Source organism: Furipterus horrens, unplaced genomic scaffold (genome assembly GCF_987537825.1).
Source record: "Furipterus horrens unplaced genomic scaffold, mFurHor1.1.pri manual_scaffold_11, whole genome shotgun sequence".
Classification (NCBI taxonomy): domain Eukaryota; kingdom Metazoa; phylum Chordata; class Mammalia; order Chiroptera; family Furipteridae; genus Furipterus; species Furipterus horrens.
This window is the reverse complement of record NW_028327181.1, coordinates 5,513,967-5,532,055: the sequence shown is the minus strand read 5'-3', so window position 1 is coordinate 5,532,055 and position 18,089 is coordinate 5,513,967. Positions and strand designations below refer to the sequence as shown.

Here is an 18,089-nt window from a genome sequence, read left to right as displayed (position 1 = left end):
TGCTGAATGCCCAAAGTCTGGTCCAGCTCATGACCCTGGTCTTGCTGAGCCTTTGGCTTGGGAGCTGGGCAGCAGGGTGGGGAGGAGGAGCCCCAAGGGGTGAGGCTGTAGGTCTCAGATGCCCTACGATTTCTGGCATCCCTTAAAAACTACAGAGCACTGGGTTGCAAGTCAGTCTTGCTCCTGGGTGGTGAGTGGGGCGTGACAGTGTGGCTCTTTTTTATTTACCTAACAGTAGACTGGGGGACAGTCCCAAGGCGGCTCCCAGCCCCCCTCAATCTGCAGGCCCCGTGCGAGAACCCAGGGTAGCAGTGTTCCCACGACGCCAGAGCGTGGGAACCACCTGGGCCCGCTTTTGATGTGGGATGCGCTGTTTCCTCAGTGAGAACATCCTCCTGCCCTGGACACAAGACTGCTGCCCGCAGGTCTCCCGGAAGGGAGGCCGGCCTTCTCTCTCTGCTCCACCCTCTCGGGGCCCAGCCTGGCAAAGGGTCAAAAAAAAAAAAAAAAAAAAAAAATCCTTCAAGCCCCCTTGAAATCTGCTCTGACCAGAAGCCAGGCCTGACCACCCCAGGGCAGAGATGGGTCCCGCTACCAAGCTGGTCTTCCCGCTGCCTTTCCCACCACCCCCCCCCCATCAGATCCTGTTGGCCCTCGGCCCTCAGTTCCCTATGCATGGCTCCTACCTTGCCCAGGGTAGCTCCAACCCCCTTACACTCCATAATGTAGCTAATACCTACCCATGGAACTTTATTTCCCCCATGCTCACCCTCATCCCTGCTGTCCTTCATACATGCCAGGCACACTCCCACCCCAGGGCCTTTGCACCTGCTGACCCCTCTCCCAGTATGCTCTTCCCCAGATATCCTCATGCCTTGCCTCCCTCGCTTAACACGGGCTTCTGTCCCAATGTCTCCTGTCAGAGACCTTCCCTACTACTTTACTCTAGAGACACCTCTGTCTTTGCCCTTAACATTTTTTTTTTCTTTTTGGTCATAGCACTAATCATGACCTGATATCATAAAGTCTTTGGCATGACCAGGCCCTCCCTACCTCTGTGACCTCATCTCCTCCCTCACTCTACTCCAGACACACCTGCTGCCGCTCTAATGTGCTGAGCATGGTCCTCTTTCAAAGCCTTTGTATTTGCTGTGCCTTCTGCCCCAAATGCTCCCCCCACAAGATGCTGAATGGCTCACTTAGGTCTCTGCTGCAATGCCACCTCATCTTTTCTCCTCCTGATCACCCAGTGTTGACACTGGTATCTAGCACATAGTAGATGCTCAGCAAACACTTGTTGTGTGAATGAATGCAGGAAGCAGATTTGTGTGGAGGTCCCTAGCAGAGGACTCATGTGCACGTGCTCAGACATACTGTCCCCATGCATTCTTTGCACACATTTGAAGTGAACCTTGAGCAGGAGCCCCAGAGAAACACCCTCTGCAGCTGCTGGTCCCTGGGGGTTTTCTGCCAACATTCATTCCCAATGAACTCGCTACATGGGATCCTGTGGGAACAGCCCAAGGAAACTTCTCTAAGAAATTCCCAGAAATGCTCCCCATCCAGTTCAAGGCAGGAGTTCTATGGGTTTGGGGGACCCAGACATTTCACAGATGCCCTCTTAAGACAGGTTCAGAGGTCACTGTCTTCAGGAAGCCTTTTCCCATCTACCTCAAGCAAATTCATATCTACTCCTCCTTTTAATTCCCAAGGGGCTGTGTTTATCTTGTTTGGACCCGGAAAAACTCACAAGCCAGCAATGGCAGCTGTCTGGAGGCCTTGCTCACGTACCCTTTCCTCGAACACCCCAATCTGCCTGGACAAGCTGTGGAGCTTCTGTGGGCCCCCGCTCCCCCTCTGTCAAATAGGGCCTCTCAGCTTGGCCCCTATCCTTCTGGGGATGAAAGGATACGAAGTTCCCTAGGGAGACATTTTGAGGTGTGGTTTGCCAGTTGGGGTCAGATTTGCCCAGAGGCCTAGGGGCTCAGCATCAGTCTCCCCTACCCTCTTGGTCTCCCCCTGTGTGCCCAGGGCAGCGCTCTGCGGGGGGAGCCTAGCACGGGAGGGGAGGGGAGGGGAAGGGAGGCCTGGGCTGGCGGTTCCCACGGCCCTGGTGTGCAGACAGGAGTGTGTGGTTTGGCCTCCCAGGGAGTGGGGCAGGAAGTGCTTCAGGTCTGTGGTGTGGGGTGGGGATGTTCGGTTTGACCTTGTGATGAGGCGGTGGGGAAGCTACAGCGAGGCAGAGTCACAGCCGCTGCACGCCAGTGAAGCCAGGAAAAGGGGGAGGGTGGGCAGGCCAGAGGCCAGGCGGGGACACAGGGAGGGCGAGACTTTTCATGTGGCGCTTTTTAGTACCTTTTTTTTTGGAGCATCTAGATGTAATACCTATTAAAGAACTGCAGAAACAGAATGTGGACTCTTTTAAGTAAAAACGTAAAATCACTGCTAGAAATTTTTTTAAAAAAGAAAAAGGAAAACACTCAAACACACCCACCACATCAAAGCCCACCTTTCCCAACCAGGCTCCTGCCTCCTCCGTGAGCCTCACCTGCAGGCTATTCTCAATATCCAGGATGACCCTATTACAACAAAGTTTCACACCAGTCTCTCTCCAGCGCACAACTCCCCTGGTTCCCATCTCACGCACAAGTAAAAGCCGAAGTCCTTGCTTGACACAGCCCTCAGGGCCCCAGAGGACTGGCCCCATTTCATGGCGGACCTCCTCTCCCACTGCTCAGCTCCTGCAGCTTCTCCGGCCACACTGGTCTCCTCAAAGGTACCAGCTGCGCTCCTGCCTCAGGGCCTTGGCCCGAGCTGTTCCCTCTGTCTGGAACTCTCACCCCGGTTCCGTGAGTGGATGGCTGCGGAACCTCCTTCAGCCTTTGTTCAAATATTACTTTCTCAGTGTGGCCTTTTCTGACCTCTTCCTTTAAAATTGCATCCCTTCTTTTTCACTCTGTAGCAGTTACTACTCTCTCCCACATTCTAGAATTTATTTTGTTTATTGTTTATCTCTCACTACAATGGGATCTCCAGGCGGGCAAAGGTGGTCTGTTTTGTTCAATATTCTACCTCCAGGACTCCGAAGAGCACCTGGTACACAGGAGTTGCATGGCATATATGGCTTAATTAATTAAGAAACGGATAAACACCGGGTAGAAAGAAGGTAAAAAAAAAAAAAATAGCAAACTGGGAAAAAGGTGACAGATAAAGCGTCAACACCCTTCATGCAGAAGGAGCGCTTGCAGATCAATGAGGAAGCAACAAACAGCCGAAGAGAAGGACAAGCAAAAGAAAGAAACAAGTAATTGACAAAAGAAGGGCCCACTGGTGCCCAGCGGGCAGGAAGAGGTTCTGAGGCTTGCTAAGAACCAGAGGTATGAAAGCTCACATGGCACCTCCTCGGCGTGACGAGGTTGGTGATGTTGTACACGTCCGCTAGGGTGGGGGAGGGAAGCACCCTTCTCCCACTGCTATGAGTTGGATGTAAAGGGCGCAGACTTGAAAATGCAGCCACTTGGACATCTGGCCTCAAGCTGGACAATTGCCTGTTTTGCCAGCCCCACTTCACAGGTGTAAAAGGTGAGGGAGGACCACAGAGGGCATTGAGCTCAGCTGAGGTCACACAGCAGGGCCCAAGCTCAGTCTCTGCAAGCCCACCCTCTCCTCCAGGGTCCCTGAAACCTGTGCAATTAGGACTGGGGGGTGGCTCTGGGATGGGGCACCCCAATACCCTGGCTGATGGGGGAACTTTGGATCAGAGTCCTAATTGCGTGACCCTGAGCAAGTGCCAGACTTTGGGAGCCTCAGTTTCCTCACATGAAAAATGGGGATAGCAGGATCTGCCCCCTTCGGTTTCTGTGGGAATTAAGAGAGGTGATGTATGTCAAAGCCACAGAATGGAGCCTGGAACGAGAGAGTGCGTGCTCAGTCCAGGGAAACGGGCCGAGGCTGCCCCCTGCCCCGCCCCGCCACCACGTGGGATGGAAACTCTGAGTCTGCCCCACAGCTGTGTTCCAAAGTGTTGGATGTTACCCTCTCAGGAGACAGGGCGGATCTTCCCCACCCCTGCGTGTCCCCCGGGCCCAAGCTGCCAGCTGGCTCCCCGCCCTGTCACAGGGTCCAGTGGAAAAAACCCCTGGCCATGGAGACGCACGGCCTCCACTGGCTGTGTGGCCTTGGGCAAGTCAGTGGCCCTCTCTGGGCCTCCATGCTGTTGCCCAGCCAGGGCAGAGATGAGGCTGGGATGTGAGAACGGAGTCTGAGCTCTCTGAAGAGTCCACTCCTCCCTTCCACGCTGCTCGTGCGCAGCCAATTTAAATGCCCCTGGTGGTAGGGGCAGTTTTCACTCCATTTGGCAGATGGTGAAACTGAGGCCAGGGAGGGGACGCTGTTCACTTGAGGTCAACCCAGCCAGGAAAGGACCGAGGTAGGACTGGACTCCGGCTCTGTTGGAGTCCTGTGTCGGAGAGAGGGAGGGAGCAGAGGCAGGGAGAGGCTGCTGAGAAGGGAAAGTTGGGAGGGAAGGAGCCACAGACAGAGACAGAGACAGGGACAGGGAGACGCGGAGAGACACAGGCTGGGAGGGACCAAGACTCAGCTGTGAGAGAAGCTACAGAGACTGTTCTCCAGAGCGCCTCTTGTTGAATTCCTGACGCCCAGTCCCTAGACGCCTCGGAGCCAGGGTCTTTGCAGAAGTGATTCCAATGAGGTCACTGGGGCGGGCCCTAACCCGCAGGACTGGTGTCCTTCATAGAGAGGAAATCTAGACACCGTGCACACAGAGGTGGACACTGTGGGAGGGGCCGTGAGGGCTCTTGGGGGTGTTAGGCACCAGGCTGGGGGCGAGGGGCCTGGCTGCCCGGCTGCTCAGAGACTCCATCCCTATCCCCGGCACCTGGGCCTCCATTGCCTTGGCAACGGGAAGCTTCAGCTGGAAGGAACCAGGGTCTGCCAGCCCCATCCTGCCTTCCTCCCATTCCGCTCCCTCGGTGGCAGACTTCGTGGGTCCTGCGCCCACGCCCTCTCTGAGCCAGGGGTCTTTATAGCAGGCGTTCCTTGGAGATCAGGGTTGGGGGACCTCAAGACAGGCTTCTCTGGCTGCAGAGGGTCGGTTAGAGGGACAGAGGTGACACTGGGTTGGGTCTGCATGGTGCGGGAAAGATGAGGGAGCCTTTGTCGGTCCCTATTGCCCTTTTCCAGGACAACGTCTGGGGTCTGAGAAGGTCAGAAACAGCTCCCAGGGGAGGAGGAACAGAAAGATATAGATGGGGGGCGGGGTGGGGCACACGGCTGGGGAGAATGGAGTTCTGGCATGTCACAGGGGACCTGCTTAATGACTAGCACCCCCAGGGAGTCATCTTCCTTCTCCCCACCGCCCTCCTGAGCTCAAGCATACTCTATAGCTCCCCACTGCCAGCAGCACCAAGTTCCCCAACACCCCACAATCTGGCTCTGCAGTTCCATTTGGGAAAAATCTCAGCTCCTACTGTCCCAGCAGGGAACCTCCACCCCCGTGGGGCATCCGGAGCCTGCTGGGTTCGCTCCCACCTCCACCCTTGGCATGTCCAGTGCCCCTGCCTGGGTGCCCTTGTCCTGTGCCAGCCCTCCTCACCCCTCGAGCCCTTCCCTGAACGTGCCATGTCCTGCCACTGAAGCTGTGCACACAGTTCCCTCTGCCTGGGACGGCCTTTCTCCAGATCCGACTCCCTCCTCAGAGGGGTCTGCCCTGACCACGCCATTCCCTCTTGGCCACACCGCCCTGTCCCACTGCCTCTCCAGTGACCGTGTTCATTTACTCGTCCGCTTGTTCTGTGTCTGGGCCCCATCTATCCTGATTGCTCTGTGAAGCCGCACCCACAGTACATATTTGGGGGATTAATGTTTAGCAATAAAAGCCAAGTAGCTTTCACACATTTCACCAGTGACTAAGAAATTCATTTCACCCAGCAACCCACTGAACACGCAGAAATGAGGCAAAAGGTCACGGAACAAGTCTCGCCAGTACCATGTATGATACAGACCAGCATTTTCTACTCTATACTCTTCCACTCCATTCCAAGAACATTCTGGTTACGACCTCCTGATTTCATCACCCACAGAAGGTGACCGCAATACAGCCCCAAAGAGAAGGTTCCCAGATTCCAGCTGCAGAAGTCGCTGGAACTTCTGCGGTTCTGCCCCTCCCACGCCCATCCAGTTAGTTGTCCCACACTTCTCGTCATTCTGGGGCCCTGCATCCCTCCCTCTTACCAGGGAGCCGGAGCCAGGTGGCTGTATACCAAGAGCCATAATGACCATGCCAGCGCCTGGGTCCCCAGGCCGGTGAGGCCCTCCCTGACCCCCTGAGGTCTCCTCTCTGTTGGCACTGGGCCGGCCCGAGAGGAGTGACCTGGGGGAGAAGGGAAGGGTGGGGTAGGCAGGTGGCCGCTGCTGATCTTCCCGTGGAAAGTTACAGCCCTGCCCCCCACACCAACCTTCCTCCTGGATAACAAAAATAGTCTTAACTGCCGCTGCTGGGCTATTGCGACGCGTCGCTGCTATGTTCAGGTACACAGTGGCTCCACGGGATGCGGAGTCCTGCTCCCATTTGACAGATGATAAAACTGAGGCTCCATGAAGGGGAGGGACTTGCCCCAGACCTCACAGCTCAGAAGTGGCCAAGAGGGGATGTGAACCAAAGGAGACTCTCAGAGGGAAAGGAGGCACCCTGTTTTAGGGTCCCTTCCCTTCCCAAGGCCTCAGTTTCCCTTAGTGGAAGGGGAGGCCAGCAGGAGGTGTCCTCCAAGGGCATCTCGGGCCCTCACGCTCAGTCCCCCCAGGGGCCAGGCCACGGTGATACAAGCAAAGCTGGCAGCTCCTCTTGGGCATCATGATCTGAACACTCCACCTGGTCTTATCCCTCTGGGCTGTCCCAAGGTCAGAGTCTTTGCTCCTCTGTCTCATTCCCATTCCCTCAAGGCCTGGTCCCTGGCTGAAACTGGCTGAGTCCAGAAAAGCAGCTGAGAGCTCATGGGGTCCCCATCCTGGGGCTTCGATGCCTTAACTCGGGGAGTTCCAGTCTTGGTGGCCCCGGGTTCCCTTCCTCAGTGAACTCCCACTGGGAAATCTTGCCAGTTCATTCAAGAGATTCCAAAAAGGGCTGCGCTGGTTAAAACAAGAGCCAAGAAGCCAGCTCTTGTGTGCCTGACTTCTTACCCACCACGGTCTCCTGCCACTATCTCAGGTCACCCCAGGAGTCCCCGGAGCCCGGTTTTAGCCTGAAGTGGTGGTGACAATTCAGGCATGGCGTACAGGGGACATATTTTGGACAACTGCTTGGTGTTTGCTGAAGCCACCACATGAGATGGGCCTGGACTGGGGCAGGGGCTGGAAACCCTCAAAAAATCCGAAGACAACACAATAGACTCTGGAACCCTGCAGGCCTGAGTTTCAATTCCTGCTCTCCACCTGGGTGACGCTCAGGAGGTACCCCCTCTCCCCGCCTCAGCCTCCCCACCTGTAATTTGGGCACAATAGAATTATTTGGAGCAGGAAGCAAGATACAGGCCCACCACTTGTGAACTGTATGATCTTGGGAAGTTGTGAACCTTCCCCCATGGGTGTCTTCATCAATTGGGGATGATGGCGGCACCTGCCTGACACGGTGCTCCTGCACGGAGATAAACGAGTGGGAACACATTAAGGTGCTCCGTTAGGGCCTGACATAAAGTGAATGCTTAATAGGTGCTAGATATTGCTTATGATCATTGTTACGATTGTAATTCTTTGCTCCTAGCCCTGTCGGGCAGCCACCCCCGTGCCAGGGGCCCGTCTTACCCAGGTGGGATGGAGGCACGGGCGCTCACGCTGGTGGCACGCTGGGGTCCCGGCCTGTTGAGGTTGTTCTGGCCCGGGGTGGGCGCACCGCTGGGGGCGCTCGGGCTCCGTGGGGGCGCCCCGGAGGGCTGCGCTGGTTCCGTGGGGCCGGCGGTGGGCGCGGCCCAGAGCGCAGCGCCAGCGAAGGTGGCGCTGGGGCGCACGGCAAGCGCTCCGGGTGGCCCTCCAGGGGGCGGCGGGGCGGCTGCGGGCGCCTTGCGGCGCTGCGAGGCGAGGATGGCGTTGGAGGCGGCGCGCGTGCTGTTGACCAGCAGGCACTGCTGGCAGGAGCAGGGCTGGCCGGAGTTCGCGCCCACGGGCCACGACTGCGACTTGGGGATGGAGCCCACGGTGAGCGGGTAGGCGAGGTCCAGGCGGCGGCGCAGGCGGCGGCGCCGGCGCGTCTGGCGGTTCATCTGCGACATGCTGTTGAAGTAGATGAGGTAGCAGAAGCCCAGCGAGGAGAGGTCGAGCCACGGGTGCTGCTTCTCGTAGGCGTTCTGGATGGTGATGCAGATGTCCATGTCGTAGGCCGTCCAGGCGCCGCCGTCGTTCTCCCACTCCCACACGATGCCCTTGCCCGGGGCCGACGACGGGTCGTAGAAGTTGCGCCGCACAGGCCGCATGGTACCTGGGCTCACAAAGGGGAGGAGTCAGAACCGGGGGGTGCGGGGACGCGGGGAGGGGGCAGGCGCGTCACCCAGAGGGGCCTGGATGGTCAACAAAGGCGGCATCAAGACAGCGAGACATGGTGGGGGCAGGGGCCAGGGCAGGAGGGGCCAGCTCCCCCACCTCTCAGGGTCAAGACAGGCGCTGAACGAGGGGTCATCATGGGCCCCCGGGGCGGGGCAGGAGGGTGTGAGGGCTGTTCAGGCAAGGCGGGGGAGCGGAGTCACCGCCTGGGGTGGGGACAGGGCTCCAGGCATGCACCCCTTCATTCATTCACCCCACAACCCTTTCACTAGCTCATTCATTGCTTCACGCCCTAGTTCACACCCTCTGTTCCTCAGCGCCTTCCCGCAGGAATTCTTATTAGTCTGTCATCCGCGAACGAGAGCCCCGCACGGTCCTTCCCGCCTGCACGTCTCTCTCGTGCTCACGCTCCTTCACCCCGGCGGCGTCACCCCATTCATTTCAGACCACCCTGTTGTCCCATGTGCGCCCCCATCCGCGTTTCCCTTCTCTCTCCTTCCTCCTTCGCTTTCTCCATCTGGTAGACTTTCTGCTTTACCTGCTGATCTCGTTTTCTGTTGTCTCTCACTAGAATGTCACCGCCGCGAAGCAGGGACTCTGCTTTAGTCACTGCTCTATCCCCAGGGCCTACACACAGTCTGCGCTCCAGAGATGTTTGCTGAGTACAGGGATGGATTCCTTAGTTCACACACAGACTCGTCCTGGACTCAGTTCTCATGCCCTTTGGTTAGCCCTGCGCCGGCCCGGGCTCTGGTCCACTTGTTTGGTTTTTTTTGTTCGTTTGCGCCTTCCTCTCACAAACATTTGCTCGCTCTCTGCTCTTTGGAGGACTCCATGCTGAGTGCTCATTTGAAAAGAACATAATAACCCCATGATAACCCAGCCAGCTGGGTATTCACGCCCCCATTTATAAAATGAGGGCACTGAGGCTTTGCGGCCAGCCACTTGCTTCACGACTCCCAGAGCTCTACGTGGTCGCCCGCCCCCGAGACTGGGCTCCACGGGACACTGGGTGAGGCAGAGATGACCCAACGTCCAGGCTGCGGGACTTCCCAGAGCCTTCAGCCTGCTCTGTGCCTGGGGCTGGTGCGGAAAGACTCTTTCGCTGGGTTCATTTGGCACACCTGCAGGAAAACGGCACATGTGACTGCTCCTCAGCTGTGGGGAAGTCCCTTAAGTGCCCCCCAGTCTTGGTGATGCTAATTCGGGACTCACCCGCTCCTCACCCTGCTGGATTCGGAGAGACTAGCCACAGAGCACAGGGCTGGGAGGCAGGCAGACCTCATTGCAAGTCCTGACCACCTGACTTTCCAGCTCTGTGACCGTGGTCAGGTGACTCAGCGTCTCTGAGCGTCACTTTTCTCATCGCTAAAATGGGCACAAGCAGACCTTCCTTGTGGGGCTGATGAAAGGAGCCATCAAGACACATGCAATCTTGTCTCTGATGATTCCAAGATTTGTCCTTTGCAGTCCCATCCTCCTCAGTGGAAGCCAGACTCGCGGGTCCAGCTGCCTCTGTAGCACCTTCCCGTGGAGGTGCAATAGGCACCTCAAAATTAGTTCTGCCCAAGTACACCACTGCTCTCCCCCAGCCCCAGCCCTGCTCCTCCTGGAGTCTTCCTTAAGCTCTGCCCTTCTAGTTGCTTGGGCCTGGCCCCCTCCCCGCCCCCCAATTGGACTTTGCTTCTTCCCTCACACCCCATGTCTAGTCTATCAGTCCATCTAGTCACTTGTAGCTTCAAAGACATTCCACCTCTGCCCACTTCCTCTCCCTGCTGCACCGATTCCACCTGGGCCAAGCCACTGCATGTCCTCCGCCTGGACTGCGCAGCAGACCCCTGGCTTCTCTCCGCTTCTGTCCTTGCCCTCTGCAGTCCGGTCCCCATGTGGCAGCCAGAGGGATCCAGGTCAGTGCAAGTCAGATCCCATCCTTCTTCCGCCCCAAATCCCCCCATGGTTCCCCCTCACTTGGAGTAAAAGCCAGAGTCCTGGCCACGACCCACAAAGCCCCACATTGCCTATAAAGTCCCCCTCTCACTCCACTCCGCTCCAGCTACCCCAGCTTCCTGGCTGTTTCTCAAACATCTCAAGTGCTGTCCAGCCTCAGGGCCTTTGCATTTGCTGTCCCCTCACCTGGAGTATGACCTAGCCATACCTAGATGTTCCCATAGTCCCCCCCCCCCTTTCTTTCAGGTCTCTGTTCAAATGTCACCTCTTTAGAAAGACCTTCCCAGACCATGGGAATGGATGCCCTTCCATTCCCACCGTCTTATCTTGCTTTAGTTTTCCTCCTGGAACTTAGCACTGCCTGACACGATATATTAACCTGCATGCTTTCTTTATTCTCTGTGACCTCCCACTAGGCAGTGAGCCCACTGGCCAGGGATCTTGACCACTTTGCTCGTGGCTGTATCCCTAGCACCTAGCGCGGTGCCCAGCACACAGCAGGCCCTCATGACCGTGTTTCCATTGTTAATTGGCATCCCCCAGGGTGCCTGGCCCAGGAACCTGCAGCCAGATGGCTGGGGACCCACCACGGTCCCCCACCCCCACCCCCACTCCACCTTGCTCAGGGTTCTTTCTCCTGAGCACACACTCTGACTGTCCTTATTTATGTCCCTAGTCAGGGCTGAAGCAGCTGGTCCTCCTCTCTCTCTCTCTCAGTTTAGAATCTGAAGGGCTGTGGACTTTCTCTGTCCTGTGCCAACTGTCCAGACCCTGAGTACTGGGGAAGTTGAGGCACAGAGCTGTAGCTGCTGATATAGAGAAGCAGGGAGGGGCTGGGTCCCCGGGCTCCTGTAATGTTCCAGCCGATCATATGAAAAGTTCCCCGGGGCCTCTGGGGCAGTCTCATTCTGATGTCTGATTTATCATTTAATTGAGTGTGTGCATATTGATTTTTTTCCCTTGACAACAGTGTTCTTCCAGGGCAGACCCAGGAGGGGATGAGTTAGAGGGAAAATCCCGGGCCGCTCCTGCCTCTGCCCCTCTTGCTGGTCTGCTCCTCCCAGGTCCTCAGTGTCCCTGCCTGCAAAATGAAGGCTTGCGATAGATGGTCTTTAGGACTGATGTGCCTGAAATACCTCCATTAGCCTCCTGCTGAGGGTTAAGGTGCTGTGTTACCTGGAAGGTGTGACCCCTGGAAGGGAAGGGCCGGGAAGGGATGGGAACTTAATTTATTTAACCACCTCTGGGTGCCCTGTCTTGAACTGGGCAGAGCAGGGGCAGGGGTGGGAGGTGCAGAGTGAAGTAAGTGGTTGAAACAACTCACAGGCCATGTGCAAGTTCTGAGGCCTCGTATAGCCTCAGTGTTTGCATCTGTAAAATGGGGGGCAGGAACACCTACTGTGGGCCAAAGTAAGGAAATGTACGTCACAGGTGCTTTGCAGAGTGCCTGGCCATAGTCAGTGCTGACACACGTTGAATACGACGGCTGCTGTTATTACATACATTACCCACATTCACCCTTCCCCCAGCCTTGGTCGCTTTCTGAACTCCTATTTGCCCAGCAAAACCCTCCACATGCTCACCTCCTCCAGGAAGTGCTTTCCTGTTCTGCTGCTGTAGTTGGCACATGCAGCTTTCTGTTGCACGTCTATCCTTGCACTGTCCATCAATGATTCCTTTTTGTTTTTAATCTTCCTCACTGGTGGATGGCTTTCAGGAGGACAAGGACCAGAGCGGTGTTACTAGCACCAGGCACAGAGCCGGGCACAAAGGAGGTGTCGGCACTGAAACAGGCAGCCTACTTGGCACAGGTCAGGGCTCAGAGGGAGGGGGAAAGAGGAGGAGTTGGTCTTGATGGAGAGGGAGTGGAGGCTGTAGCAGGAGCCAAAGCACACATGGGGCCCCGGGCCGGGGATGGGGACATGGTTCAAAGGGCAGCGCTGGCCAGCTCTGCAACAAAGGACTCTGGGAGCTCGTCCGGGCCAGGTCAGGGCCGGCCAGCCCAGTCCTCCCTCCCTCCAGGGCTCTATTTACCAGGTATCGATTTTCCTGCCTGTTTACTGGTAGTTATTAAAGGCTGCGTCCCTGGAGTCCTTTTCAAACGAGATTGGAACCTGGAGAGTTGGAGTAATTAGGGCAACTGCTCTCCTCCCTGCCGGGCCCCGCACCCCACAACGCCTGCCACTGCTGCCCGCTCGCCCGCCCGCCCGTCCACCTCTCCCGCTCACGCTGGCCCTGGACCAGGCCGAGGGGGGCCCGCTGCTTCCCTGGTGACCTGCCTGGGCTGCGATCTCGAGATTTCCAAGGGAGCAGAGGCGGAAATATTCCTTCTCCTCCACAGCGGCCTTGGCCTAGATTTCCAGCCAGAACAATGGGTCTAAGATGGGGCTGGAGATTCTTCAGCCTGGGAGACATGGCCGGGCTTTCTCACCAACCCACTCTGCTCGGTGTCCTTGCACAGACTGCCCCCCCCGCCCCCCCCCCCCACCGCCCCCCACTTCTCGGGCCTCCTGGGCACTGAGTCACGCTGGCTGCGAGGGCCTGCATCCCCATGGCGGTCAGAAACCTGTGTCAAGCCCATGCCATTTCTGGGCCTGCTTTTGTGCATCTGCTGTTGTTGTCTGTCCCCCCCCGCCCCCCCGTTTCTTAGGAATGTTTGGTTGAAAAATTCCAATCTTGTTCCAGCTGAACTGGGGGGGAAGGGGCTCTGGCCAGCTGTCAGCTGGAGGACTGCAGCCGCTGGGCCCCTGAGACTGGGTGTGGGGGCGGCCACCGCCCCTGCAGCCAGTGACCAGTTCACGCTTGGGACAGAGACCAGAGAGGCCGAGGCCCTGGGGGAGTGAGAGATAGGGAGAGACAGGCGCGGAGACAGAGACACACATGCCAGAGAGACTGCTGGAGAGGCCAAGATGAGCGTGGGAAACGCCGCGGCAGAGCCAGGGCAGCTGGGGGCAGAGAGAGAGAGTGCGTTTGGAGACGTAAAGAAACAAAATTGTGAAATCTAGAGGCTGAGGTGGCCGTGGAGAGTTAGCACCAGAGAGCAAGGCCTGGAGACGGGGAGAGCGGGAGAGAGGAGAGCCCGCAAGGACAGATAGTAGCGACCAAAGTGTCAGCAGAGCCAGTGCTGCCTGAGCACCTGCATGTGCCAGGTGCTGTGCTCAGTACTCTCCTCGCTCACACGGCTCCCTCCAAGGAAGGACCAGAACTATTCCCATTTCACTGATGAGAAAACCGAGGCTCGGAGAAATAAAATGTTGGGAGGGTTGGGAAGGGTATTGCATTCATGCAGTGAAGGTCAGGCCAGGAAGGACTGCTTCTAAGGGGTTCAGTTGCATCAGGTGGTAGCCCAGCCTAGGTTACCTCCAGTGACGGGGAGCTCACTCCCTCAGCTTTGCCCTCTGTTGTTTTGCTGTGGGAGTTTCTGCCCTGAGAATATGGTCCTGATCTGAACCCCTGCTTACATTTGGGTGTGTGGGTGTCCCAGGGCCCAGCTCTTGCCTTAAGAAGAAGCTGTCTCTGCAAAGAGAGGGGAGGCCCTGACTCTCCTGCCTGCCCCTGGGCCTCCAGAAGTTTCCTCCCTGGGCTGAGCCAGCCTCCAGGCCCAGCAGGGGTCCCCTCCCCTTGGGGTGGCTTCCTGGAGGGAAGTGACCTCAGCTTGGGGGCACCCAGACCGTGACGGGAAGAGGGGCCCATGGGAGGCAGTCATGGGACATCCTGTCAGGTGGGGGAGTTCCACTGCAGGCCGAGGCCTGGGACTAGAGGTTGGGTAGAGGGTGAAGCATGTATTGAGCACCCCCTGGATGCTGGGCCCCAGGAAGGGGCTTTACTGAGTCCTCCACCAACCCAGAAGTAACCATAACAACTGCCTGCATTCCCTCTCCCTAACTGCCCCCACCCCGGCCGACTAGTGACCTACGTAGCTGGCCAACTCCCAAGGCTTCTTGGGAAGACATGGCAGTCCAGCTGGGGCAGTGGCTGAGCTGGGATTCGAACCGCAGTCTAAGGACAGGGCGTCACCCCTCCTGCCCTGTGATCAATAAACCCGCAGTGTTCTGTTTCCCACCAAACTCTCCCAGGGGCCTCGTCAGGCTGAGCAGCGGTCCATTAGCGGTTTCTGCATGTTAGAAGCTGGGGCAGGCTCCCCAGGCCCGCTGCCTGCCAGGCCAGGGCAGGGGAGGCGGGAGGAGGGGGGTGGCCTCCAGCCGGGCCGGGGAAGGCGGAGGGGCTGCAAGGCTCTCACAGACGTTAGCACCTTGAAATCGGTTTGGAAACGCCCTCACCCTGGAAGCTGCCGGCCGCTGGAAGCTGGCTTCGCCCACTTTATGGGCTGTGTGGGGGCTTCCCAGTCACCTGGCTTCCAACCCATTTGGGTTCCTATGCCCTGGCACAGTGGCAACATCCATGTGCGGAAATGAGGGGGTGAGGAGCAGAAGGAGCAGGCAGTTTTCTGTCTCCTGGGGCCCTGTGTGGCCTTGGGCAACCGACCTGACCCTTCCAAGACTCTCCTCCCTCATCTGTGAAATAGACGTAGTAGTAGTCGTAGCAACAGTAAACACAGAGCGCCTACTGTGTGCCAGGCCCCGTTCTAAGTGCTTCACGCATACCAGCTCAATCCACACACTTCTCTGCAGAGCAGGGACCATTATCACCATTGCCTCGTACAAATGCTGAAGCGCAGAGAGGTGAAGTGACTTTCCCAAGGTCACACTGTTACTCATCTGTGAAGCCAGCACTTAACCCAGCCGGGTTTGAACTTATCGCCCCTTTTACTGCCACCGTGGTCCAAGCCACCAGTACTGATCGCCGAGACAGTAGCCTCTGTCCTGTGTCCCACCGTCCACCCTTTGTGCCCTGTAACACGTTCCCCCATGGCAGCCGGAAGGATCATCCACAGGCGCCAATCTGCCCACGTCACCGCTCTGCCTAACACCCATCAATAGCTTCCCAGTGCCCTTAGGAGTAGGTCTAGGCTCTTGCGCTCATCTTTGCGACTGTCACCGCAGTCCTCACAGCTTCACACTCGAACCACATGGCTATGCCTTTGTGTATTTGCACGGGCTGTTCCCTCTGTCTGATATGTCTGTCCCCCAGCCCACCCCATTTTCCTTCCTGCTGAGTTTCTACACAGTCTTTATTTTTTTTTAAGATTTAATTTATTTATTTTTAGAGGGGAAGGGAGGGAGAAAGAAAGAGAGGAAGAGAAACATGAATGTGTGGTTGCCTCTTGCACACCCCCAGTTGGGGACCTGGCCTGCAACCCAGGCATGTACCCCGACCGGGAATTGAACCGGTGACCCTTTGGTTCGCAGGACGGTGCTCAATCCACTGGGCCACACCAGCCAGGGTGCTATGCAGTCTTTAAGGTTCAGCTCAAGCACTCTCCTCTTGGAATCTTCTCCGCCATCTGTGGGGAGACTCGCTCCCACCTTGGGCTCCCATAGCAACATGTACCTGTAGTACTCCCGCTAAGGCGCAGAGCTCACTACGCACTGAGGCATCTGTGTTCCCTCCGCCTGGGAGCCTCTCAAAGGCCGGGCTGGCTTTCAGCCACCTTGGCATCCAGGCACACGGGGAGGTTGGCACTTGGAAAATGCTCGCTGAAGGAATGAATGAGTGAATGAATGAATGAATGAATGAGAGAGAATGACCAAATACACATGCGTGAACCTGAGTGTGACAAATGACTGGGCTGATTGCAGGTTGGTAGTGAACATGATTTTGGTCCACACACAATTTGCATTTTAAAAAGATAATGATCAGATATTTAAAAATGGCATTGGACTCACTCAAGTCTGGATTTCAACAATCCCAAAATAACTAAAGTTGTGGCCGCAAGGATCGGCCTTCTTGGTGAGAGTTTAGCAGAAGCTGAGTCACAGTCTCCTCCTTCCTGTCCTCAAGTATTTCTTGAGCATCTACTGTGTACCAGCTACTAGAGAGCAACAGTTGAAAACCTTTGCCACCCTGGCTGGTGGGGCTCAGTGGACCGAGTGCCAGCCTGAGAACCGAAGGGTCACGGGTTCGATTCCCGGTCAGGGCACATGCCTGGGTTGCAGGCCAGGTCCCTGGCTGGGGGCGTGCGAGAGGCAACCCATCCATGGCTCTCTCACACATCACTGTTTCTCTCCCTCTCTTTCTCTCCCTCTTCCCCTCTCTCTAAAAAATATATAAGTAAATAAAATCTTTTAAAAAATTATCACTAAAAAAAGAAAAGAAAAAAAGAAAGAAAACCTTTGCCTTCCCAGCTACTGCACACACTTCTGTTAGCTGCCCAGGCCCTATAACCCTCTGAATTTTCACTCTCTGCTTAGGTGGGGAAAGGGGGTCCGAGAGAGAGAGAGAAGGACTTGGCCCAGATCACCTGCAAATTCGAGCTGCACCCTGACTCCAGGCCCCGGACTCTCGTTTCTACAGTGCCAGGTGACTAACACCTCGGAACAAAGGAAGCAGATGAACTGGGGAGGGCTCCATAATGGCATGATCTCTGGTAAATTCTGTGTCCTGGCGTGCTCCCCTTGCCGTCAGAGGGAGAGGGGACACGGGCTCAGTGGCGGAGGGGGCCCAGCCTGTCACCGGGAGAAGAGGTGGCTGGGCTGCGGTTGCTGGCAGGACTGTCCTGGCCGCCAGCACTGCCTCCCTTGATTGGCTCGTCCTTTGTTCTGCATTTCAGGGCGTTCAGCTCTCGGGCCTGGTGCCAGACTCCCTCCAGTACCCCATCACCCACCTGCCACCGCTGCCTGGGCAAGTGGAGGTAGCACCCAGAGCAGCTCCAGGGAGACAATGGGAAGAACCCAGAGAGGGAGAGCGGCTTTTGGCTAGAACGGACGCAGCCACACAGGACCCTGGGGAGGCACGTCCCCAGCCTGGCAGCTGCTCAGGCTCCCAGGTGAGGAACAGCCCCACATCCTGGCACCTCCCCTGTGTCTGTCCTCCTGTATCACACCTGACACACCCCCTCCACACAGTCTGTGTCTGTCCTATTTGCTGCAGCATCCCTGGTGCCAAGGACAGTGCCTGGCACACAGTAGGTGCTCATTAAATTCTTGCTGAATGAATGAATGAATACTGATCACAATCCCATGAGACAGATCTTCCTGTTGGACCCACATGACAGAGCAGGAAACTGAGGCTGAGGGAGTGCGGCTTACTCAAAGCCCCATGCCGCCCTCTCCCATCACTAGAGAGTGGCTAGGAAGTCTGGGGTCTGGGCCTCACCAGCAAGGCTCCCTGAGGCAGACAGCTCCAGATGTGGGGCCCCACGTTCTCAGCTGGTATCAGGCAGGGGCACCGGATGGTCTGGTGGGGGCAGGCTGTCTAGGGGCCTGGAGGTTATCCTGGGGAGCGGTTCCCACTGAGTGTGATGCAGGCGTGAGTGAAAGGAGGGGGACACAAGTGTGGGGGGAGGGAGGGCTCTGGGCATGCTGAGGGGGTGGCTAGGGACCCCATGGTCCATGGCCTCCACAGCGACCAGTCCTGCCCCGTCGCCTCCCCATGCTGGCCCCTGCTCATTACTCATTCACCACGTCCTCTATCACCTGCCACTAGAACCGCCATGCCTCCCCTGTCCTCTGTCACCTCCTTCGCCACCCCCC

At 57.1% G+C, this 18,089-nt stretch overlaps 1 protein-coding gene across 1 annotated transcript in view; it reads right to left on the bottom strand.

Annotated features, from left to right (window-relative positions):
• Positions 1-18,089, bottom strand: part of DTX1 (deltex E3 ubiquitin ligase 1) — a 32,153-nt gene that overhangs the window by 6,834 nt on the left and 7,230 nt on the right. The window contains exon 2 of the mRNA XM_090292423.1: positions 7,819-8,488. Coding sequence (XP_090148549.1) covers positions 7,819-8,488 — 670 coding nt within the window. The remainder of the gene's footprint in view (positions 1-7,818; positions 8,489-18,089) is intronic.